The sequence below is a fragment of the Cyprinus carpio genome, chromosome A17 (assembly GCF_018340385.1).
Source record: "Cyprinus carpio isolate SPL01 chromosome A17, ASM1834038v1, whole genome shotgun sequence".
Taxonomy (NCBI): domain Eukaryota; kingdom Metazoa; phylum Chordata; class Actinopteri; order Cypriniformes; family Cyprinidae; genus Cyprinus; species Cyprinus carpio.
This window is the reverse complement of record NC_056588.1, coordinates 10,054,895-10,082,050: the sequence shown is the minus strand read 5'-3', so window position 1 is coordinate 10,082,050 and position 27,156 is coordinate 10,054,895. Positions and strand designations below refer to the sequence as shown.

General features: G+C 37.9%; 1 protein-coding gene across 1 annotated transcript in view; it reads right to left on the bottom strand.

The window, feature by feature from the left end:
- LOC109070464 (latent-transforming growth factor beta-binding protein 1) overlaps positions 1-27,156 on the bottom strand; it is a 72,627-nt gene that overhangs the window by 7,553 nt on the left and 37,918 nt on the right. Inside the window, 21 exon segments of the mRNA XM_042773960.1 lie at positions 1,136-1,297; positions 3,014-3,154; positions 8,437-8,565; positions 9,421-9,549; positions 9,660-9,782; positions 10,168-10,242; positions 10,245-10,295; positions 10,733-10,858; positions 10,960-11,082; positions 11,436-11,558; positions 11,690-11,809; positions 13,423-13,548; positions 14,707-14,832; positions 15,637-15,723; positions 16,135-16,237; positions 17,627-17,646; positions 18,638-18,853; positions 19,346-19,513; positions 21,319-21,441; positions 24,571-24,630; positions 26,738-26,840. Coding sequence (XP_042629894.1) covers positions 1,136-1,297; positions 3,014-3,154; positions 8,437-8,565; positions 9,421-9,549; positions 9,660-9,782; positions 10,168-10,242; positions 10,245-10,295; positions 10,733-10,858; positions 10,960-11,082; positions 11,436-11,558; positions 11,690-11,809; positions 13,423-13,548; positions 14,707-14,832; positions 15,637-15,723; positions 16,135-16,237; positions 17,627-17,646; positions 18,638-18,853; positions 19,346-19,513; positions 21,319-21,441; positions 24,571-24,630; positions 26,738-26,840 — 2,434 coding nt within the window.

The window sequence follows — 27,156 nt, the reverse complement described above, 5'->3', positions numbered from 1 at the left end:
CGCTTATTAGGCTATGTAGGCAATAAAAGTCTAATTATTATAATTTAAATGGTTTATTAATAAACGTAACATTAGTAGACTAATGCTTCAAATGAACGACTACTAGTCGACCAGAAAAATCCTTAGACAAGGACAGCCCTACCTCCTAGGGATTAAAAGACATCAACATTGTATTTGGTCAGTCGAATCTAAAGGCCTTTGTTATGTTAAATAGCGAAGATCTTGAGTTTTCATTAAAGGGCGTGTCCGTGGCGGCCTGACAAAGTTCGATGTTTCAGCATGGAAAAGGAAGCTGTTGCAAATCAGCCATACAATGTCCGACCTTCCCCAAATGTTCACTCATTTGATAAGTCTCCTGGCCTGAACATATCTTAAGGCCAATATTGATTGATAATCATAGCATCACCTCCTGGCAACAGGAAATTACTTGTTTACACTAACTTAAACATGTAATGTCCGATCTGCACATGTTTGGTAAGAGCCCTGGCCTGAAGACATCTAAAGGCCAATATTCAGTTCTAATTATAGTGCCACCTTTTGGTAAAAGGAAATGTCATGTTTTACACCAACTCAAATATACATACATGGAGGTGGCTCCATGTGCGAGGGCCCTTTCAATGGTGCTTGCAGCTTTAATTTGGGCTTATCCTTTTAAGTTCCCCAACATAAGAGTGGTAAAACAAGAAAAACTATGTTCAACTTCCAGTTTAAAATTAATAGTTTACCTAAAATGAACCAGGTAAATTGATTTGCTGCAAATAATCACTTTAAAAGAATGAATAATTCCTCAAGTTCAACTCACTAACTCGATGCATGTTGCCTAAATAGTTCCTACTTTCAGTTGAAAATTTGAGCCTATCTTTTTGATTTCACCACCACCACTTTGTTTTTTCAAGTGTTAAAATGGGGAAAATTCTATTCTGTTTGAAGTTTAAAAGTAATAGTTTACCTAAAATGAACCTGGTCAACTGATTCACTGCAAAGAATCATCTCAAAAGAATGATTCATTCACTATCCTCAAGTTCAACACTCTGACTGAATGATCCATGTTGTCTTAATCGCTATACAAAAGTGTTCTTCTAGTTCTTTGTACTGTACTTTTTAGATTGCTGTTGTGTGTAATGTAACTGAGTACCTGTTCCCGGCATGGGGCAGGGATGGACCTCACAGTTGTCCCCCCAGCCGGCTCCTAGTGTACAGCAGCACTCCTCTTTAGTCATGCTGCTGGCCAGCACATTATCACACAGGTTCTCATCATTCAAGTTGAAGTAACACTCTTTCCTCTCCACAGGTGTGACTGTGGAGTACAACAACAACACAACACAGATAAGTCAGACTGGTTATTTCGTCCTTTTAAAGTATTCCGATATGAACGTTCAATCATGTTTTGTCACAAAGCAACAACACAAACAGAAAAACAAAGGACTGGGAGGGAAAAAAAAAATCAATGAATAAATGAAACTTTTCACTGCAATACAGTAACCCACAGAACAGAACACCTAAAAAACCAAGATCAGGAACACAGCAGAAACTGTGCATGACATCAGAGAGCAGTTTTACAGTTCAGCCTTGGCTTTTCAGTTACTGAGAGCTCCTTTTTATTATTTCCATATAAGTCATAGTCCAAACTATTGTGATTCTAGTTTTATGGTGCTCTACTACTGTTCTTATATGTAAAAAGCATGATTTACAGCTCTGGTAAGAGATACCAGGGTTCTTCTTGTAAAAACAAAAAATAATGTTTAAACTCAGAAGACAGTGTGGTTTTATGAGGGGAGGAGGATTAGGTGGGTGAATCTGGACAAAAGTTCTTAACTAAAAGCATTGGCTAAGATCTAAGAAAATGCTTCCTGTTACTTGATCTTCCAGGCACAGCTGGTGTGTAGCCAACCGCTCGGTACACAAACATATCCAATCATCAATATTTTATTTCCCAGTTCCACCATGTTCTTCAACACTAGAGGAACAAATTGATTCCAAACATTGCCAGTGCAATCCCTTAAACCTTTAGCTATTTTCAATTTTGTACATCTACTACGTCTGATCTTCTTAAGTGGTAAACAAAACCTGTCCCAGATCACTTAACTTTTGAAAAAAAATGCAAGACCTGGAATTGGAGCATGTAAATTGTATTTGGTGCTTTTTTTTTTTTTTCTTCCTGATTGGCATAGTTCATTTAGTAAATATGTTGCTAACACATCATTGGCCATATGCAAATAAATGCTAAGAGCGGACAGAATAAAGTAGAGTAAACTGTATATTTTGACAGTTTACTTCAGACTAACTATACAGTAAGTAACTATGCAACTACATGACAACTTCCAGTAATTAGTAGACTGTCTGCTTAATATCTGATAATGCTTTATTCTGATGAACCCCAACACACATTCTTCTGACTGAAGTAATAATAAGAATGTCAACTTATTATATTTACCTTAACAGTCTACTAATACTCTAATGAGAGTATATATATATATAGTATAATGTCTAAAGTGGACTATTGAAACCTAGCAATAAAACTAAATATCACAATTCCATTCAGGAAATCTTTAAAAGTTGTCTAGACTTTCAAAAGCAATTATCTCATTCTGAAAGGTCTTCTTTTATATCTCTCTGTATTGTTTTTTTTTTTTTTATCTTAGCGTGGGAGCTTTGGGGCCCATGGTGCTCTGGTCCCTCTGTAATCCTCAGACTGAATCTCATTTCTCTCCTGCCAGATCGTTTACAACCCCCATTCATCATGCCTTGCCTCCCTCTGTTCTACTCAGAGCTGGACCCTGATGACATGAAGTTACTGTCCTGTTGCACTAAAGGATCTCCATGGCTGAGATTAAAATGTGAAGAGCTTCAGAATCGTTTCGTAAGAGGAGGACAGGGGTCATCTGTCCAGATAAAAGGTAATCTGTGGCATAATGGTCTTGTAGGTTTGGGTTAGGGCACTGTTTGTGGGATTTCTGTAGGATAATAAATTGGTCGATCACATTGTGTGGTTTACAGTAGGCTACAACTTTACCTGGTGGTGTAGAGAAGCATTTGCCAGACATCGGATCAAATTCTTGCATCTCGTCAGGACACAAACACAGGAAGGTGCCTTCACGATTCTCACAGGTGGCCTCACCACACACATTAACGAGCAGCTCACACTCGTTCACATCTGCAGGCAAGAAAACGTGTTTTATTATTGAACTGAAGATACAATATGAACTGCAGAAGTTTATTTTGTGTCAGGTTTTGTCACATTTGTCAAGTCAAGTCACCTTTATCTATATAGCGCCTTATATAACACAGATTGTTTCAAAGCAGCTTTACAGTTTAGCTAAGGTCAGTTCATTGTTAAATCAGTTCAGTTTATCATTTATCATAGTAGTTCAGTTTATAAAAAAAAAAAAACAAGAGTCATTGTTTAGCTTTTGTAACAGTCATATAAAAAAAAAAATACAAACAAAATTTAAAAAACAAGAAAAAATACAAAAACACAATTCATAACACACATAGAAAAAAAACTTGCCAACAAACATAGAATAAAAACAGAAACACAACAATATCAAATACAGAAGATGACATACAGCCAAGTATGGTGACCCATAAGTGATGACATACAGCCAAGTATGGTGACCCATACTCAAATTTTAATCCAAAGTGCACTACACACCGGCACACACCCAGAGCAGTACCACTGTATCGGGGACAGTTGGGGGGTTCGGAGCCTTGCTCAAGGGGACCTCGTGGTATTGCCGGCCCGAACTCGAACCCACAACCTTAGGGTTATTAGTCAACTCTCAACCACTAGGCACGACTTCCCCTTTAAAGTTGTTCCGATCACAACATCAGAAATGTGTGCCTTGTTGTTAGGAGATGTGTGACAAATGAAAACAACATGAGTTCTAAAATTGGCTCAAAATATCAAACATGTTGATAGTCTATGACTGGAGGAATCATAGTCTGAAGCTAAAAAATTGGAGTCTGTGACCATCATACACTACACAAATTTCTATGAAATCTGTCAACTCTAATCTGCAAACTGGCTCTGAGTTTCAGCAACTAGTGTCAACTTCTCCAGACAGTAAATAATTGGAAAATCATGGCAAAAGTTGTGTAGTGTATTGTAGAATCAGTTCAATAGTATTGCTGAATACCACAAGCTACTAGTTTAAAAGGAATAATTCACTCAAACAAAATACCACACAAACATGAACAATATTAATTAAAAATAACACAAGCTAAAAATAAAAAACCAACAATTCACTCAAACATGAACCGAGTTTAACTGCTTCATGATCCATTCACTTTTCTTGAGTTCAATTCACTCCCTCAGTTCAGAGGCAAAAGATCACTGAGAAAAAACCTCATATCAGGTTCCTAACAAAAATGAATAACATTTCATCTTAAACACACAAAAAATATATCACAAAAGTTATAAAAACTATAACAAAAATTTTCTACAAGTATGATACTTATTAAATATATTAATAACAATAATTTTAAAAGAACAAAAATTGCTTGTAATCACAAAAAGAAAGAAAGACTACAGAAACATGAAGGACACCGTTTCACCAGATTTCTGACCAGACTTTTTACAACCACAAACTTATGTGAACTCATGCACTCTAAAGCTTGTGAAACATTGGTCACTATCTAGTCATAGTTTATCATTTCTATAGCTTTGTCCTGATTGGCTCAGAGCCTTCTGCAGAGTTTTCATTAATTTTCCTTATCAAAACGGTGGCTTTTGGGAACCTCATAGAGCAATGACAAACTGTGTGCACAGCTGACTTCAGTAAATAAAACAGCCCCATTTTTCTGCCAACTGTCTCTGACAGCTTGAATTTATGACGACCAAAATAGCACTATAATGCAAGTGTCTACTTCCTGCAACAAGGCTCTCTCCTCCTTTCTATATGTTCTTTCCCTTTTCTTCAGTGCTTCACACATCTGTGACTCTCATTCTCTTGCTTTTATCAATCATCTCAGAGCACCACATACAAAAGGATGCAATAAATCAACTTGTATGGAGAGCATTTATGTGCAATAGACTCTGAATTCTCTAATGGAGCCATCCTGCCAGACACACACGTACACACTCCAGACCCTCTCAGTGATGGTGGCCCAGCTTGTCAATGAGCCTGTAAGTGTTAAACGGTCATCTGGAGTCAGCAGCAGTGTGGGTGCTGCACCACTAGGGAATGATAAAAAGTTGAAAATGGACGTCAGTGCCAGATGAAAAATGTAAAAGACAGATACAACCTCATAAGAACTTATATATACTAGTGGTTTTTCCATGCACTCCAGATTAGAGTAGGGTTTGACGGGAACATTTTCTACACCTGAAAGTGTTCTTTTTTTTATGAAGGTGCTTACTGCAGCGCTGCTTAATATACAGCATCACAACAAAATAAGTTATACTCTAACTGTGAGTTTGGAGTTTGAATTAAATGTGATCAGATCATCTATTTTTGTTCATCTTTCTTTTACATAGTCACTGATGGCTAAACTCAGAAGCAAAACATACATAGAGTGTATTTTTGATTCACAATCAAATGGCTCTTATGAGCTGGATCTTTAAATGATTCACTCAGAAAGACTCACAAACACAGAGATCACCTGTTTAAATCAGTCTGACAAATTCTTCACTGACTGTCAGAGCGGCTAAAGAATCAACATGTGACACACTAACTGAACGGTAATCCTTAACTACTCGGCAAAATGAATCAGTTTCATGTACTTAAGGTTCATGAACTTTGAAACATGGTCTTGAGCTCCTGTAGCTTATAGTGCTTCAATCTAAGCATCAATCCCCAGGGAACGTATGAACTGATTCATACGTTAATATTAAACATGAACTGGTTTAATTATTCAAAATAATAAAAGTAAATTTACTTATACATGTTTGTGTGTGGGGAGAGGAAAAAACACTCTTTGTTACGTTTATAAAGAATTCTGGCAACAAAGCGAGAAGTAATTTACTTTTTGTAAGTAACAAATGGAACCAAGAAATTGATTCAGAATAAGTTTTCCATAATGCTTTAATGCTTTTGTTTTTTTCCAAGTACACAGGGAGTTAAGATGTTCAGTCTCTGGAAAGGGATTAGATGTTATCCTTTTGTTTCATTAAAACATAGTTCAAGACACACAGAGTAGCTGGATTGAACAGATAGGCTAAAACTGATCTTTAGAAATGTCTACAGGACATATAACTTTTGATCTGTGATTTGTTTTTGTTTACTGTGTAGGGCAAGGAAAGCTGACCTAGAGCAGTGGTTCTCAATTCCAATCCTTGTGTACCTCTGCATATTTTGCATGTCTCTCTTTTTTAACACCCCTGATTCAGATAACCAGCTCATTAGAAGACAGTGCCATGCATGAACTGAGTTCAAATTGACAGGGTCCCTGAACAGTGTTCTTTGCTCCCTATACTCCCTGAGTACAGGAAATATGTTGAAGTTTACTTCACTACGGAACATTCATTCATGGATTTGCACTACACCACTGCCTGCAGCATCTTTACAGATAGATGAAAGTTACTAGAGAAGTGTGAAGTGTGACATAATATACCTCTGTAAATAAATAGAATTTAAATTCACGTCTCACACACTTTAATGCCCTTTGAATGGAACATATACGCTTCGATACCATTTGAACTAGAATCATGGCGGAACATCCTGTGAAGTTCACTTCGCAGGGTACTTACGGTCAAATAGAGCAAACGTCTGAAGTGATAAGAGATTCATACAAAATGTGCAGAGTGGGGGGTCGTGAGGACTGGAATTGAAAACCACTAACCTAGAGGATGTACAAGTTACAGACACATTAAACTTAAGTGCTCACATGGATGATGCAGGTTTGAATCTAGCTTGTTTCTCAACTATTTCTGTCACTAATGGTACATGAAAAAAAAAAAAACTTTTGTTGTGTTGCAATTTTTTTTTCCCTTTCACTATATAAAGAAACATTTATTGTAGATGGAATCTTGTCGTGCAGCATTCCATTATGCCTGAGATCTTTGTCTTTCTAGGTAATTGGAGTACAAAGGGATAGGAGAGGAAAAGAAAGAGCAAGGGATGTGGTAAGAACAGAAACTGAGGAGGGAGATGGAAGAATAGATAAGGGTAGAAAGAGAAACAGAGAGAAGTGGAAAGAAAACAGGAATGCATGGTCTGCGTGTTTTAGCGTTTGTGTGTATTTGTGTGCATTATTACTTTGGGAAACCAGAAATGATGGAGGTTGTTTGTTTACACACAAATATTAAGCTGCACAACTGTTTTTAACCTTAATAGAACGTTAACCTTAAAATAAATATTTCTTAAGTATTTTATCTCATTTAATTATCATATAATTTATGACTGCAGTCATACCACCCATCACTACAAATATAATAAATAATGAAACTTCCTCAGTCTCTGCTCTTACTCTTTTTCAGAAGGTGGGCTGCACCACAACACAGTGTTATTTTAAAAAAGCCAGCAACTCCAGACCTCCAAACACCAGGCCACATAAAATCATGTGGCTCCATCACTTGAATAGGACTTGACTCTGTGTCAGTGTATTAATGTGTCTATGAGTGAATGTGGGGGCCACTGATGTGTTTCACGCCAGTCACTGTTTTAAACATTACCAGGGTATGTGCCATCCACCCTCAGACTGGAAGAAACTAAACACTCACATCAATCATGGCTCTAGCAAAGTGTCTGCCATCTTTTTTATGTTGTCTGAGAGGAAGTGGCAAAAAATCTCAGAGAGTGCTGGCCTTGGTTTCAAACCCAGCTCTGGTTTACCTGCCTGTCAGGATTTTTGTCTCCAAGTGGACAAGATAGAGATTAGACCTCTTATGGTTGCACTAAATACTTTTTCCCAGTAAAAAATCTTCACACCTAAATAAATGAATAGTATTTTGACAAATATGTTTAAAATGATGTACCCTTGACTGAGATGAAGACTTCAGTCTAATCCATGGTCTAAATGAGAAACAAAATGTTTTATTCTACACTTTTATTCGGATCACCAAAAAGGACAAAAATGTGCACCACACAACTTGTGTACTATTTATAAGTGTTTTTAAGTCACACATTAGCGTTCTGTGAGGAATAGACCACAATTTAAGTCTATTACACATCATTATTTGCTGAAAATCATTCCTTCCTTTCTCATACTACACTGTGTTTGACTGCAAAAAGTATGTGGAAGTGTAGAATATTTCTATTTGTGTTAGAAGGGAAAATCAAAGTCATGCAGGTTTTAAATGACACGAAGGTGAGTACTGTAAATAATGACAATTTTTATTTTTGTATTAACTCTTTAACAAAAAGCAATGACAACACCTCACTTGTCAGGTTTAAGTTAGGTTTCTATTAGTGATAATTCATTGAATACTGTCAATTCTGAGTCTGTTTTTAAATTGTGGAATGAAAATAACAGAAACTAAGAAGGGAAAATACGTACCCACACAGCCCTGCCCATCCTGGGAGTCCTTGAATCCTGGGTTGCACTGGCAGCTGAAGGAGCCTATTGTATTCTGACAAACACCGTGACTTCCACAGGTATTCTCATTCAGAGAACACTCATCCACATCTAAAACCAGAGAGGGAGAGACAATAATACAGAAAGCGGGAGATGTTAGAGCTCTTTGTGTGCTTATCTGGGCAGAGATGAATGGATGAAAGAAAAAACACAACAGTAGAGATAAAATAAAAATCACATACACTACTATTTAAAAGGTATTTTTAACATTCTTGAAAGAAGAATGCTCATCAAGGCTGAATTTATTTGATCAAAAATACAGTAAAAACCGTAATATTGTGAAATATTACTAAATATAAAATATCTGTTTTCTATTTTAATATATTTTATTATGGAATTTATTTCTGTGATGGCAAAGCTGAATTTTCAGCAGCCACTGCACCAGTCTTCAGTGTCACATGAGCCTTCAGAAATCATTCTAATATGCTGATTTGCTGCTCAAGAAACATTTTTCATCATCAATGCTGAAAACAGTTGTGCTACTTTTGTGGAAACCATGATACAGCCCCCCCCCACCCAGGCTTTCTTTGATGAATAGAAAGTTCAACAGAACTGCATTTATTTGATATAGAAATCCTTTGTTACCTTACAATGTCTTTACTGTCACTTTTGAGCAATTAAATGCATTCCTTCTGATTCAAAGTATTATTTTCAACAACAACTAAAAAAAAACCTTTCTGATCCCAAATTTGTCAAACAGTTGTGTATATGAACAAAAACAGTACCTGATTAAAGATATGTAGATGAAATGAGTATGAGTATGTCTGATGGGAAACATAATTGCAGTCTGCAGTGTTAATTAGCAAATGTTTAAGCAGAACATGGAGATGTGCAGTACAACAATGTGAGCTGGGTGGAGTTAAGGTGGGGACATCCCGGCTCAAGCTGGTGCCCGTGGGCACTCACGGATGCAGACGCTGTGGTTGCCTCGGTAAAGGCCAGGTGGACAGGGCACCTCACATCGGTAAGAGCCGTATTTGTGACAGGCCCAAACCCCACAAATAGACTTCCCCAAGTCAGCACACTCATCAATATCTGACAGACGACACAACCAACCGATCAGCACACTAATAAACCAATAAACAAAGAGCTTCTGGGTGGAGGGTGATGGAAAAAGAAAATTGTTTTGGATTCTAGGTTTTTACCCTGGCACGTCTGATTGGTTGGCTCCAGACGGTAGCCTACTTCACATTGGCAGATATATGAGCCCTCTTTGTTTGAACAGGTACCATTTACACATCTGCTGCCATCCACACATTCATCTACATCTGAAAAAGCCCATGCACACACAGGTTTTGAGTAGGTCATTTTATGTAATATATTTTCTTTGTCTAGACATTCAGCTCAAATGCTTCCTTCTCCCCATTTTACTGCTGGACGGGGCATTTAAAACAACTCTGGCACCTCACTGGGCCCCATGAGCACATACACACATCCCACCAGAGGAAAAATAACATTGGCTCATATGTAAAACCCATTAGACACACAATCCCTTTCTTTCTTTCACTCTCTCTCGTGCTGCCAAAGACTGGGGCTTCAGTAAAGCAACAGATTAATTTTGCCTAAACATCAGATAAATATCAACAAAGCACTGCTGAGAATCAGGACAAACCACAGCAGGATGCGTCGATGAGAGAATATGTGTGTACGTACCCTCACAGCCTGGTGAATCCCTGGTAGACACAAAGCCGGCATCACATTCACACAGGAACGAACCCTCTGTGTCAAACACTTTCCATTGGGGACGCACAGCTGTGTCTCATCCTCACACTCATCAACATCTACAAGATTCGAGGGATGAAATCAGTTAAATCAGTAACAGTATTCCAAGCAGTGTGCTGCCTGCTGTAAAAACCTGATTCAACCAGTCTAAGTTGGTTTTCTGGTCTTAGTTGGTTTAAGATGATCACCCAGAATCACCCAGCCAAGCTGGTCCAGCTAGACTCCTAGCAGGTTGGACTTTAGCTGGACGGCCAGCTGGTTTCCTGTCCTTATCAGCTGAAAAGTCCCCAAAAAACATCCTAAAACCAATCAACAAAGAAGCTAAACACTGGGTTTCTTTCAGCAGGATTCTGAAAGAATCCAGGTGCTTTAAGAACACAGAAAATTCACAAAAAGCACATTATACATACTGTAGAAACTGTTAGAGTTGTATGATAGTATGCTATTCCAGAACACAGCCTCTGTATGTATGTGTTTGTGAGATGAATTGTCTCACCGTGGCAGCTGGTGCCATTAACTTGTCTATATCCCTGTGGGCAGTGGCACTGGTAAGATCCCAAGATATTGATGCACTGTCCCACACTATCACAGGTCTGAGGTAACTCCAAACACTCGTCCACATCTGTAAACATCAGAATATTTCAACATTGCACACAGAATCAATCCCAGACGCCTTTAATATGATTACACGATTACATATCACACACACATGCACTCTCGTACCGTTACATTGGTCTCCTGTGGACGACAATATAAAGCCGGGCTCACAATTGCAGATAAACGACCCCTCTGTATTCTGACAGTGACCTTGGATGCACACGCTGTCATCCTGGCATTCGTCAATGTCTGACACACACACAAAAATTGCAGTTTGCTCACTTGCATTTTATGATTTTAACCTGATTGTTTAACAATCACATTGATAACTCACGCCAAAGGCCATGCTTTGTAAAAGGCTGAGTGGTTTACTAACAAAATTAAACTAATAGTAAAAACAAAACAAAAAAAGCATTAAACAAAACCAAAACAAAACACAAAAGAAAAAAAATATACAAGACAAGACAAAACGAAACAAAAAAAATAAAAAAAAAAATTACTTAAAAGTTGGAGAGGCTTATCTGTCATTTGTTAGACAGGATAGAGACAAAAAAAAATCTTTGAAAAATACTAAAAGCTGCTGAACTGTGAATGGAGAGTACCTATGCAGGCCTTGCCATCAAGAGTGAGCGAGAACCCATCATCACACTTGCAAATGAAATAGCCCTCCCGATTGGAGCACTGACCATGAGCGCATACTTTTTCATCCAAACACTCATTTATATCTGCACAGAGAAGGTCACGCACACAGTACGTCTGAAGATGGGTCACATTTATAAAGGCCCCCTAATTTTTCTAAAAAGTAGCTGTGCTAAACACATATCATTGTATAAAAACAAAAAAAAAGGCTTCTTACCAACACATTGCCCATTTCTCCCTTCAAACCCATCCGGACAAGGAGAACACATGAAAGAGCCCAGAGTGTTATAGCAGAGACCAGACGGACACACTCTCCCATCCTGACATTCATCGATATCTACATAGACGCAAGCAGAAATGAACAGACTGATTCAAAATCAAATATGAATTCATGATATCCATGCAGCCAGTGGTCAGTCTACTTGTGCCAACTGTGAAGGTTTGATAGGAGGGTCTGTTGTTATGGATAGGTGTTATTGGTGCCCTACTGTGAGGAGAACAGGAAACAATCGATTTAGGTGCAGGAAAGCTCATTTTGTTCTCCATCTCTCTGCTACACCTTTATTAATGAAGTTACACAAAGAAAAGCATCTTAACTCTGAAATGTGAGATATATGATGGCAACATGCCTTTTTTCTTCTACATGTTCAACCATCCATTCACCTTAATTACTGCTTCCAACGGCTGCCAAAGACACTTCATCTCTACACTGAATGGATGTTTTACATTAAAGCAGTTAGTGTGAAAACACATCACCTAATCACAACCACAACAGATTTTTAAAGAGCTTTACATTAAAGCAGACAGCTGTATTTACAAGGACACATTTTCAACACTTAAAACAATGTTTTACAATGTTCTTTGACTTAAAAGGTCACATATTGAGGTTTAAGCTCCCATAACAAATTTCCAACCTATCTAGAACTAGAATACAATAACCACAAATTTACAAAGAAGCCTGGAGGCTGTGGTTTAGCGGTGTTATGGGCAGACTGAGGTGCTCAAATGAGAGATGTAAATGTGAATCTGGCTTGTGATTGCATTTTTGCTTATAAAAAGTTGTCTTTACTAAAAAGTAAAGAAAATGTCATTATCATGCATAATCAAAGAGTAAAATCAATCTCCTAGATCAAAAAAGAAATCATTTCTGTCTCATAGACTGGGCTTGAGCAAACAAACAACTGCATTAAAGAGCTGTCGCTCCCCATTCCATAGCAGTTTAACAAATTCCCAATTGCGGCATTAAGGTGGGACACATTCCTAAATGTGTAACTGCTATGAAACTAAAAGAAACCAGTCAACCAGAGAAACCAATGTGCTGGCCGTATCAGTTTAAATGGATGTAATGAGTAACTCGGGGCAGAAGTTTCCGGTTATCTTGTAAACTGGATTTCCTAATATGAGAAGACGTGTTTTTCAAGTACCGTGATCATTTCCTCATCTGCAGCAGTGATGAGGTATTTGGGTGACTTGGTTGAGGGTACGATAATACCTCTCTTCTTCCTCCACAAACCTCAAAGTGTGTCACTGGGAGGTGGTTTCTACCTCGTCTGCAAACCCTGAAAACCAGCTAATGACACACACAGGATGTGTTTGGAGTTGAGAAAGAGACAGAGCTGTGCTTGTATTTAGATGACCACATTGCGGTTCAAGACCAAAAGCAGACTTCATATGAGTGCTGATCTGTCTGGATCAAAATAAAAGCCAAGAAAGTGGAGGAGAGGACTGGTAATGGCTCACGAGGAAAAATACAATCATTCAAATGTCCAAACAGGCCATGTTTCTTCTTTTCTAACATGTCCACAAAATAATTAATTGATAATAAAAGATTCTTAAAAGAAAGAGCTGAAGAAATTAAATAGTAAATCTATGTACCAGTCAAACATTGTGAACCCTACTCTGTTAGTTTGTGCATATGGGTGTGTTTATATGGGACAGTCTTGTAATTACCAGAGCAGCTGTCGCTCTTCTCGTTAGGCATGAAGCCAGGCTCACACGCACACAGGAATCCACCTGGAGTGTTCTGACAGTGACCATTAGCACACAGACTTGGGCTCTCTGCACACTCGTCGACATCTGTCAAAAATAATCATCAGGTTATCAATGGATCTGTCTTTGCAGGACGTAGAAGACACAAATTCCAATTTTAATCCAGTGTTTTCATAGCATATAATCTACTGAGATGCCATCGTCTGGATTTAGAAGCATAGAAGTCTTATAGAGTAAGGCATAGATTAAAAATGGTCTAAAAAAATGAAGTGAAAATGAGTAAAATTATATATAAATGGTCATTTTTTTTTCAAATTATTATTTTATTTCTACATAGAAACAATCACTGTAATCACTAAATGTTTGGTTATTTTGATTTTTAGATCCTTAGATGTTATGATGACTAATATGATGTTTTCTTAAATGGAAATTTCACCCAAAATTGATAATTCTGCATTCTTTGGTGGAACACAGAATAAGATTTTGTTTTGGCGTTCACTGTGTGGACATAAACATTTTCAAAATACCTTTTTGTGTTCCTCAGAAGACAGAAAGTTTGAAAGTAATACATGTTTGGAACTAAATAGTGCTTTTCACACTTGAAATTGTTAACCCTGTGGCATTCTAAAACCCATTCTGAGCGCATAAATGGCATTCATTAACAGACCCACTTCCTGGGTTAACGTTCCACATATGTTTCTGATTGGCTGTAACCTGTTTACATGTTTTTACAAGCGTCCACGCAACAACAAGGCTTTTCTGACCAAAACTGTAAGGATCGTCTCCGTTTCACACTTTCTGTCTTTTGACAAACTTTTCTCTCACCGCAGCTGTTTTTCCTGGTTTCCTGTTACCGTGACATGAGCCTTGCAGGGCTGTCTGTTGTCATAACCCCGGGTAAAAAGCAGTGCTAACAATGCTTTCAAATTACAGGTGTGAAAGGTTTTTTTTTTTTTACCGGGTTTAAAAGTGTTATTTAGAATGATGATAACCCGGGGTTAATTGCAGTGTGAAAAGCTCTAATGTGGGTTTTCATTTTAGGGTGAACTATCCCTTTAAGAGGTTCACACAAACTCTGCCCATTTAGTCAATGACTAACTATATCAAATGGATGTATGATGGATTTATGGATGCATTACATAAGCAAAAGATACACTGTACTGAATGAAAGAGTGAGCCAGTTCTTAGTAATGGTAATGGATTTAGAGATTTACAGTATTAGTAGTTTAACCTTTGAACTCTCACCTACACACGTGATGCCCTCACTGTCTATTCTATAGCCGTCATCACAGATGCACTTGTAGCTGTCAACAGTGTTATAACAGATTCCTGCAGCACAGATATCAGGTCTCACTTGACACTCATCAATCTCTATGAAGAGAAGGAAAAAAATAAAATAAAGGACAAGGTCATTTTTTGCATTTTCACAGTGTAGGCAATGCATTAAATAAAAATCAGAGACTAATAAACGAAGGGCTACATGTACTTTTAAATCAACAAACAAGTCATGCATTCCATCACTTACTGGAAACAGACATTTATTAGCTTTGGTATGATTTTTTCTTTCTTTGAGGGTAGGAAAGAATGGCTTTTGGGGAATGGTGAATTGCATAAGTTAGCTTATTAATCCTGTGTCAACAGTTAAGCAGAAAAGATCCTGGTAGACTTGGTATTAATAAACAAACAAATAAATAAATGTTAGGGTTTGTGATAGGTAACTGCTTGGAAACAAAGAACCCAAATATCTTTGCAACTTCCTAATTAATCCCTTACTTGTTGTGGCCTGTTCTGACAACTTTCCGGAAATAAAAATAAAGTACAAAGAGTGCAAAAGTTCGGATTAAGTTTCAATGAGCAGTCTGTTCAGTTTATTAATTGCCTGTGTGCTACATATTTTAAAAGAAAGTATTTAGAGACTCCTTCTTTAAACATGATCTTGAAATATGCCCATAGGAAAACAAGTGGAGAGAGCAGTATATATATATATATATGGATGGAGAGAGAGGTTTCTAGCATTTAAATAATTGATTTTAGCTTTTGGTGTATCAATATTAAATTATTTATACAAAATAGTAATTTTCTGGCCAGACCATTTGCATAATTATAGACTTATCAGTAATATTGTACATCCCAAATATACATTTCATGGATGGGTTGATGGATGGATGGACTCACCTGCCAGCTGTGTTGGGGAGATGTTCTGACTTTCTATGGAGGGCAGAATTTCCACTGGAGCAGGTGGTGACACCTTCTCCACCACCTCTGGAGAGTGACAGGGAATGGGGCAACATGGGAAGAGAAAGAAAAGAGATTTAGAACTTTCCACAATCTGCTAAGAAGTCCTTCTACATGCCATGGACCAGATTATTTACAAAACAAATAATGAACATTTGCACGATCTCTCTCAATATGACAAACAAAAACTGAATATATCGAATATCTGGCATCACAGTGGCAGATAACAGACCAACCCATCGTTGTCACCATCTGGATGTGTTAGTTAGGCCACTTATACACATCTGAAATGAATTGTTTTATCCCAATTTAAACAGCATCAGTACAGTCACAAAGACTTCTTCAGAAATCATATGCATAAACCAGTGGGTCAACTATAACAGCAAAAGAGGTGAGGAAGTGTTTATGGGGATATGCAAGTACAAGTGGGATTGAGACCTGGGAGGGCAGGCTCCATCCTGATTGTAGACACCCCGGGTGACAGCTGGGCCTGTCCGGGCTGTACTACTGACCTATCAACACTCATGTGGGTATAAAGCTCCTTCAAACAGATAAGAAACAAATGACACACAGTAATCGACTGATCCAAAAGAGATGAAGCAAATTTATTGGCAACTAAAGCAAAGGAATAAGCAATTCAGTCTGCTTCTGCTCTGACAGCATGGTGCATTAAAGTGGGCAGAGCTGTAAATATTTTGGGCCCTGTCCCAAATGGCACATTTGATGTATACTTGCAGTCATGCAATGTCTGTGAAGTCCACAATACTCTGTAACTTTAGGTTTCAGAAGCAAGTTGGCACTGATGCAGAACATTATCTGAAAGTCTATGCAGAATTACATCAACAAAGTGTGTTGGGTCGCAAGGGCTAAAGGTGGCATTTGGGACAGAGTCTTTAAAGTTGAGTGAAAAAAAGCGAGATGCAACCTCTCCATACACATACCACACAACACATTCCCACTCAACGCTCTCTCACACACACACACACATACTACACAACACATGCCCACTTAAAATTAAGTTCTGGGAAGAGAGAGTTAAACCATAAAAATATAAATAATTGTGGAACAAAATGGGATTTCCTCAGATTTGCCACACTGGCTGAATCCTTCAGAGAACCTCTTTTGAAGGCCCCTCAAGTAACCTTTTTAAGGTGAATCAGAACCTCAAGGGATTACTGGAGGAACTAGAGGAGATCTTGAAGAAACTTATGGGTTCCACTTTGAACACTTATCAGAGAACTGAAAGGGTGCATAGAGGTTCTTCATAGGGTACCTTCAGTGTGACAGTCTGAGAAACTAAGTATTTTTACGATAAGCTGTTGAAGGGTGAAATCAAATCCATTTTGTTCCACACAGAGACCAGCAACACTAAAATAAGCCTCCTTGACTCACCCGAAAGCCATGTTTTCCTAAACTGAGCTATTAAAGCATCTCAAAGACCTGATCACATAGAAAGATCTTCCCTTATTACATCATTCGAGAGTGCTCTTGAAACAACAGTGTCTTTTAATCTCTATCTTTCATAAACTGAAGAGACATTTAGGTTCAAACCAACTAAACACTGCATGCCTAGACCAATCTTGAAGAGTAATAAAAGTTTATACCGTTTTAGACAACCAAATCATGAATATTAAATTTTAAATCTTCAAAACTGCAACTTAAAACTGCACTTTTCTAAATGTTAATTTTGCCTAATTAAAAACACACACACAAAGCAAAGGACACACACTGACACATACACACATCTGTAGGAGCAGAATGCAGAGCGCACAGAGTGGTCATGCAGCAGTGATGACATGATGATGTCATGCTTTGAATGTCAAGTTTTGCTGCTATTTTGCAGTGCTGCATTGGCGTGTGTGTGAAAGCATCAGCATCAGCTGTGCAGCACATTTAGCAGATCTTTACTGCTGAATCAAACCCAACCTACCTGCCGGGGAACTGTGAGCACTGCAGCAATCCATTATTTCATATAAAAACACAAAAATAAATTGTCACACAAAGCTATGAAACAAATAATCATACATTTGCAAATTCAGTAAAATAGTGCTGCCAGCTATGCATCTGAATTCACCCAAAAATACAAATAATAATAATAATAATAATAATAAATATTATATATATATATATATATATATATATATATATATATATATATATATATATATATATAAAGAAAAGAAAAGAAAAATGGACTGTCCACATACTTTTAGTCACATAGTGTATAAAAGGGTGAACTTCAGTGGACCATTTTTAGTTCCAGAGCAACTTTGAAACACGGTCTCCCAGCAACAGGACAAAACTTGATAAAGCCTAAGGACAAATACTTTCTCTCTGAACCTGGCCCACCTCCACCACACTGTTCAGCTGTGCAATGCTTTTATGGGCTGCTTTTGCAGAGAGGCTATAAAAATCTGTGCAGTTCATTTTGTAGGAGAGTAGTGAAAGGAGAAAATATGATGCGATGCACTGATCTTCTGGAATCCTTCATCAGCTTTGACATTGGTTTTGCAAGGTGGAAGCAATGCTAATGACTCTCTGCCTTGGCTACATTGGCTACATTTTGGATCTCAGTCTTCTCCGGACCAGTGCCAAGTCTCATTCCATTGCATGGTGCCAAGTGTGCATGTGATGACATTTAAAAGAGAAGAAAAGAAGGACAGGGAAGAGGGTGAAAGAGTTCTTGCTGGTGTAGCTATTGTGTGTATGTGTCTCTCCTTCATAAAATGCATCCAGGCAGACTACCATGCAAATAAACATTGCATTACATACTCAAATCTGGAAGGTTTCCTTAACACATGTTTGTTATATTCAACATGAGACAAATAAAACAAACAAACAAACAAACAAACAATGTCTGCATATTCACAGACATATTTCAGAGCAGCTTAATGTCATTCATAGTTTCTGTCCCGTGTGGCTAATAACTCATAAGACTCACCAGGTAGCTGCCTCTCTGTGATGCTGAGAGCTTCCACAGGCTGCTGCAGGGTGGGGAAGGGCAAGGGAGGATCCACAGGCACTTGGTGTCTGATGGTGGGCTTGCTCTGCCCGTGACCGTCTGTCTGGCTGTGTCCATTAGGAGGTTTGGGCTTGTAAATGAACGGTGTGGTTACGTGGTAACCCATTCCTCCAGGACAAATGTCTTTAAACGCAGCTATGAGAGAAAGAGAAAATGCTCAACAACACGTTCACACACACACACAAATCTATCTATCTATCTATCTATCTATCTATCTATCCGTCTAAACTATCTGACTGTTTGTTTCCATCCATCTGTCCATTTATCTGATTGTCTGTTTTAATGTCATTGATTAAAAATGTCATTAATTTAAATGAACAATGACAGTAATTCTTCTTCAAACAAAGCAACCCTAACAAATCACAAACAAATGTACAAAAAAGGCAAAAACCAACAAATTTCGCAGGCCTCACAGGAAGGCCAATACACAGGTAAGAAATGTATATATATATAAAAAAAAAAAAAATCTACAGCAGAACTAACAAAAAACGAGTGATGGCATGTAAAAGCATCTACATAGCAGAGCTGTAAAACACACATGCAAACCACACTGAAGTGGAGGACAGAGAGGGAATGATACCAGTAGAACAGGTGGTGCCGACAGGGGGTGTGTCTCGGGTAGCTTACCTGTTCCAGGTAGGGGGCAGTGGTCACAATGAGGACCCCAGGCCTTCCCCACACTACAACAGCATAACTGTTTACTCAGCTGAGTGGACACAGGGTGCAAGCACTGCTTCCCCGAACTGACCAATCGGAAGCAAGCACCCTTCTCCTCACGAAGAGCAGGTGTTTCGGCTGGTTACCGTGGCGATAGAAGGAGGGAGGGAGGGGAGCAGTGTGCATGGTGTATGACGCAAACATGGAAGAGAGAGAAAGAAAAAACAGAAGAGAAAAGAGATTCCCTTCACCTCGTGTTCCATCTATGCATGACTACAATGCCATAACAAAAGAACAACTGCCTCTATAACCACATTAAAACAGAGAGCGTGTATGAAAAAAGTGATTTTGTTTTAGACGCAAGATAGACAAGAACACGGGACAAGAATACATCTATCAAAGTGCAAAGAGGTCAGTTAAGCAGAAAGCATGTGAGAAAGGTTATATATAAGGGTTAATGCATCAGGAAGCACTTGTTATCAGACATCATAAGTACATATATGAAAAAAAAAAAAAAGACTGTATCAGAAGTTTTACTTAAAAGAAAGATTTCTGAAGAATGTAACACTTTGGACTGGAGTAATGGCTGCTGAAAAATTAGCTTTGCCATCATAGAAATAAATTACATTTAAGATATATTAAAAGTTATTCAAAATAGTAAATTATACGATATTTCTGTTTCACCATACTTCTGATCAAATAAAGTAATTGCAGCCTTGATGAGCATATACATTTTAAAAGATTTGAACGGTAATGTACAGATACAGTATGTCTTTCTATATAGGATATGTATATGTTTTTATATGTTTAATTATTAGTGAATGAGAATGAAAATTATTAGTGAATGTTACATCATTAAAATACAGTAATGCACCCACTTTTTTTACATTTCGTGTCATCTAACATAAAATAAACCCATGCCCTCAGGTAAATGTGTTGATATATAAAAGAATTGTCGATGTGTGTATTGCTTTCTCGCATATTAATTTTTCCCTTTAATAAGTGAAAAATGAGTTAAGATGTACAATTCTGAGTTTAGATGTACAACTGAACATATTCATATTGCAGATAACAGCAGATTTGTGTTGACCGACCTTATACTGTCAGCCAAAACACATTGTATACATGAGCAAAAAACCAAAGGCTAAAAGGAGGATTAAAAGAACTCTCTGATCTTCTCTGAACAAAAAGACATAACGGTGTGTTCCAGAGGTGTAATACGGCAAGCACTAGCTGCCAGGAGAAGGATCAGCCTCTATATTTATCACAATAACACAGACAGCACACTTGGGTTACCTCATTAAATAACAGAGAAAGCTTGAGCATATTTGTGCCCCATTGACCAATTTCACTGATGATGCCAGCACATTTCACCCTCACTGTTATATGTTCATGCCTGAACAGCACAGAACCCATTGGTCATGTGACAGCCACAGTTAATGTTAGAAGCCATGTTATATCATGCTGCTAGTTTGACTAATCAGCAAGTCTTACTGCTACAAGCTGAAGTGATTAGCTGCACTGAATCCATTTACATTTGTAGATTTCTTTGAGTAGGTAAACATGGAGACAGCAGGGACATGCCAAAGACATCAGCCAGCAAGTTAAGCTGGAGAGGAGAGGAGAGGAGAGGAGAGGAGAGGAGAGGAGGAGGAGAGGAGAGGAGAGAGAGGAGAGGAGAGAGAGAGAAGAGAGAGAAGAGAAGAGAAGAGACGAGAGGAGAGGAGGAGAGGAGACGAGAGGAGAGAGAGAAGAGAGAGAGGAGAGAGAGAGAGAGGAGAGGAGAGGAAGAGGAAGAGAAGAGAAGAAGAGAGAGAAGGAGAGAAGAGAGAGAAGAGAAGAGAAGAGAGAGAAGAGAAGAGAAGAGAAGAGAAGAGAAGAGAAGAGAAGAGAAGAGAAGAGAAGAGAAGAGAAGAGAAGAGAAGAGAAGAGAAGAGACTTACGGAAGCAGGTGGTCAGGGTGGGGTCAGGCACAAAGCCTGGGTTGCAGATACACCTGTAGCTGCCCATGGTGTTTATGCAGTTTCCATTGGGACAAACTCCTTGAATATGGCACTCATCAATATCTGAGGGTGATAACAGACATTAGGAACTTTCATATTTTTTAAAACTGCATTGACCTTCATTATAGACAAAAAACAATGAAGCATTTCTTAATCTTGTTTTGTGTTCCACGGAAGAAATACTGTCATACAGGGTTGGACAACACAAGGTAAGTAAATGATGACAGTGTTACATGGATTGTACAAGAAAAATAGGCTTTAGATTCACGCACATTGCATATTTTCTTCTTGTTTTCCAGTATCAAAATCTAAAAATCCTTAAAATACTCTAAAGATGAAATTACTACAAGAAAAACAGTTAAAATAAGAAATGAAGCCTTTGTATTTCATGTTGAATTAAATTTATTTTTCTAACCAAACAGTTTTTTTTTTCTTGTTTTAAAGTGTAAATCTAAGAAAAGAAAAAAAAAAAACTAAATTTTATTAGATTAATGCTTAAAAGAAGAAAAACATATTTGCTAATGGGGCTGGAAAAATAAACCTAATTTCCAGATTCTCTGAAAACAAGTTCTAATATATTATGCACTTTTGCCTCAAGTAAGTATTTATTTTTTTAAAACAAGACAAAAAACGCTAATAAATGAAATTACTGTTTTTACAGACATATGAGCATGCACAGACACAAAGCATGCATTTGATTTATTTTCACAGCTTTATTTGTGCTAATGTAAACCCGTGATCCACCATCTCTCAGTCAGAAAAGGAACACACGCACACAGCAGAGCACACTAATACCCTTCTAAGAGGCCACTGAGTGTGAGTCAAGGGCGTGGGCAGTCATCATTCTCAGTCACTTAGATTGGGACACAGATCCAACACATTTCCTAATGCAATGCTAATGTGTTCATGATGACAGTGGTGCTCATGGAGAGAGGGCATACACTCAATCCCTCAAGCATCCAAACATCTGCACCAGAACACAGACTGGCCCAAAGGAGCTGTCACTCAAAGCCATGACATCATTGTGTCCCCATTACACAAGAAAACTCAATTTTTCTATACAAAATACACATAATGCCCTGCAAATCTGCATGGTGACGGACTCATAAAGAAATTCTAAGGGAAAAAGATAATATACAAAATAATTTTGTATAGCTAAAAAATAAGTGAAAATATTAAGAATCAGTTCAAGTATTCCATGAACGCAGGAAAGTGTCCAAGGTTTTGCTGGACACTAAGGCCGTGTTATCAGGACAGTGATAAGTTAAGTTCAAACTTAACAGCTCTCTGATCGCTAAAGAAGTGTTGTAAACTAGCTTCAGAGAACAGCCCATGCTGAAATTTTCATTAAGATATGGAGGTAAGGTATACCCCTTAGTGCTTTGAGGCCTGTTTATTAAATCTGAGATACATTTCAATCATCAAAACTATCTGTTTGTTTCCATTACAACTACTTTTGAGAAATGTAGTGTTCTGTAGTGATCTTAAGATGGTACCCATAATGATCACATGACCAGCAACCCTGCTTTTGCAGACCATAGACAAAAAATAACTTTAAAACTTTAAAAATGACAACAACTAACTGTATTTGGCTTATTTGATAGTTTACTGGAGACTAAGTTACTTATTGTTATTATTTTTATGCATTTCTTTTTTTGATCAAGTAACAGGTTTTTTTTTTTTTTTTTAATTAATTGCACTTAAGTATGTCTCAAAGTTGCCCAGATCTACCAGCCTCCAAACTCCAGAGCGCCTGTGGCCAGGACACATGCTGGGCACTTCCCCCGACACAGCCTGCTTCACTTTTAGCTGCGGTTCAGCTCTGGGTTTGGCAGACTGTTTTGGCTGTTGGTGGCTGCTAACAGCAGATGTGTTTGGTTGGAGTTGTGTGGAGAAATAGAGACAGAAAGACAAATAGGTACCAAAGGATGCAAAGTCTTGATATAGAATAATATGGATACATAGACCACAATGAATAACACACAAAAACATACATTGAAATAAAAAATTTTTCATTACAATTTGTTTTAAAGAAATGAATACTTTATTCAGTAAGGATGCATGAAACTGATCAAAAGTGGTAGTAAAGATACGTGTAATGTTATAATAGATTTCTGTTGCGAAAATAAATGCTGTTCTTTTATGCTTTCTATTCATCAAAGAATCCTGAAAAACAAAGCAGCACAACTCTTTTCAACAGTGATAGTACTAAATCTTTCTTGAGCACAGAATCAGCATATTAGAATGATAAGGGTCATGTGACACTGAAGATCAGAGTAATGGCTGCTGAAATTTTAGCTTTTACATTTCAGAAATAAATTATATTTTAAAATATTTCACTTTTTACTGAAATTTTAATCACATAAATACACCCTTGGTGACTATAAGACACTTCTTTCAGGATATAAAAAATCTTACTAACCCCAAACTTTTAAATGGTTGTGAAATTAAAAGAAGCTTTAGCAATTTTATAGTTAATAACAGAAATGCTGGGATGGTTATACTGAGCTTTGCATTTAAACAATCTAGGTGCCCCATCTCACATTTGTCTTTAAAAAGAAGCATTATTAGCATAGCCAAGGCATACATTAATAATACATGGAAGCATGAGCTTTATTTTAGTTTGATTCTCAGGATGAGTAAAAGCCCTGAAGTATTTCTGGCCCTGATATATTGGATCTCTTGCTATTACATTCAACTTCAACTTAGATTAGAAAGACCTATCAAAGATGTCACCTGTCTCTCCTCATAACACTGAAAGAAAGCCTTCACCTTGATAGATCTGGGACACTGTTTTAAAATGTCAATTTAATGAAAGGAACAGTACATGGTGTTTGTCGCCAGTTGTGACATGCAGAGACCGGGGGCATATTAAAGGGATAGTTCACCCAAAAATGATCATTTGATTTTATCTGCTTACCCCCAGGGCATCCAAGATGTAGGTGACTTTGTTTCTTCAGTAGAACACAAATTATGATTTTTAACTTCAGCCATTGCAGTCTCTCAGTCTACAATGCTTCTACACTTACATACACTTATGCATCTTATCAAAATCATCACAGTTGATGCATAACTACACAAACACGCAAAATATGTAGAACAACAAACATATACACATCCACTGAAAAAACAGAAAAAGACAAGATAAACATATATGCATGCATTAAACCAGATACAAGCCATGGCACTTACCGATACAGCGAGTGGCATTCACCCTCTTATAGCCTAGAGGACATTCAATCAAAGGAATCGCTATGGAGGAAAGAGAGAGAGAGAGATAAAGAGAGAGAGAGAGAGAGAGGAGATGGAGGGGGAAAAAAACAGCACATTTAGATACAACTCTAAAGACAAACATTCAAAATTTCTTTCTTAATTTCTTAAATCAATTCACACAGGAAACTAGCAGGATTTAAAGGGGAGCAAATCACTCAGGATTCAGAGTGAGCACGGTTCTGCACTAAAACATCCACACACATATCATTAATCACTCTATATAGTGTGTTGTTAAACACACCATTGTCTCTGAGCTCATAGATTAAAAAAAGATAAGATGCAAGCAAAACCACTGCTGTGGTTTGTTTCAGGGGAGGCCTTGCGACTGGGAACTCGTAAAAGGAACAGGGTTTACTTCTCTCTCATTCTCATGGGTAATGACCATAATAAATTACATAAATAGAACAGAGAGAGTGAGACACAATGACTCATTTGGAAGAAAACAGAATGGCATCAGCACTTCCAGGGGTCATATTTTGAGCCTGCTTCAGAAATAAAGGGGGCTGAACTCCAGACTTGTTTACATCTTCATTACCCCAACATTTGTGTTCAGTTACTGCCATGCACTTCTATTTCCCTTCAGTGCCAGCTGATGTCCTAGTAAGTGCTCGCCTACAGCTGCTGCGCACAGACCTCAGAGTCAGCGGTAATGTCACATCAACTTCACACCTCTCATGGCTATATTGAATCACTGTGCCTCCAAAACGGAGTAAACATTAACATAAAATGAAAAGAAAAAGTGTGAGATGAATAAGGAATAGCATTTTAATTGGCATTTGAAGACTGAAACAACAATCCTTAAATATTTTAGATACTCATGAACATTTGTTTTGGTGATGTCCATAAGGTTTAAATCAGTGTTATGTCTGGGAATGCACAGAATGCAGGGACTCCCAAATATGGGGAGAGAATTTCAGAAACATCTATGGACATACCGCGCAGAGAAAGAGAGCGAGAGGGGTGGTACGCTAACAGTTTTCTGTAGGGACTTCAGAGAAGTGACTAAGCATAGAGGAATCACGACTGTATGAGTAAATGCATGTGTGTATGTGAGGGATCATTACTAAAGCTGGAGTGTGTGCCAGGTGAGTCAGCATGTCAGTAAGTTCAACACAGCGCGTGTAACCAAATACTTTACAGCTTTCTCTTTCCTTTGCCCACTCATTACGCACTTGCCTTTTCTCTGTGGAATGCATTCCTTCCCTCTCGTTCTCGCTGTGATATTAGGACCATGTGTCTGTTGAGTCACAGCCACTTGGAGGTTTGACATCAAATGGTTTTCAAAAGAACTCTTCATAGTCTCTTTTAGTTAGTGAGAAATCAAGTCTAGGCCTCTTGATGAATCACTGCTTTCCCGCTCTTTTCGGACTGCACTACTGTGGAATACTGTGCACAATCATACTGCAAGTGTTTCATCTCAAATGAGGCCCATGCATACTGATGTTTAATGGTGTGTCTCACTCTGAACATACATTAGTTTATTTCAATCATCCTGGTCTTTCAATTAACAGACTAAGACATGCTTGAGTTTGTGTGTGAGGGTGAGACAAATGTTTGTGTTTGGTATAGAGTAAAACAGATGTTTGAAAAAAAGAAATGGATGAATGATTGTGTGAGGGTGAGACAGGAGGTTTTACTCATAAAAATAAGGCAGATGATTTTCTACATGAAGAAGAGACAGTTGTTTTTGTCTTTGAGGGTGAGACGTATTTTTGTTCATGAAATTGAGACAGATGTTTGTCTGTGTAAAAGTGAAGTGGAAAGTATACTTCTGTTGTCCACATTTTGCTTTGGATCAAGGATGTCCGTGTACAGCCCGATTTTTGTGTGCATACGCAAGTGCAAAAATAACGATCCAAAAACAGGGTCAATAAAGTATATCTGAAGGGCTCAATTGTGCTAGAAGGAGACAAGAAAAATGTAGCATACCCGGGCCTCGAGACCAATTTATGTGTGAGGGATGGGTGTTTTTGTTTGTGAAAGCGAGGTAGATGATTGTTTGACTGCCGTTTTTGTTTGTAAAAATAAGGCAGATAATTGTCTGTGAGCCGGACATTTTGTTTGTTAGAGTGAGACAGTAGCTTACATGTTTTCTTGGGGCATTTTTGGCATTTGTGGAATCCCCATGATGTGCCCACCGTCCCACAACAGGCATCTTGTTTAGACAGGCCAGGCAGAGCTTTCCCACACTACAAAACAATAAAACACAATCACATCCAGTAAATTAATGAAAGAAATAAAGAATGAGAGAGAAAAAAATGACAGATACTTATCTAGACCATTCACAACACACACACACATAATTCTGCTCACACACAACTCTTGATGCCTGTTCTTTCTGATCAACACTCTGATATCTCTCCCCTGACTGAATCTAATTTGCTGAACCAGGCACGAAAGAGCAATTATCTGTGAGACGGGCGATGATACACAACTCAAAAAACCTGATAACACCCTCTTCTCTGCTGACACAAAAAGACAAAGTCACAAATTAAGTATGAATGG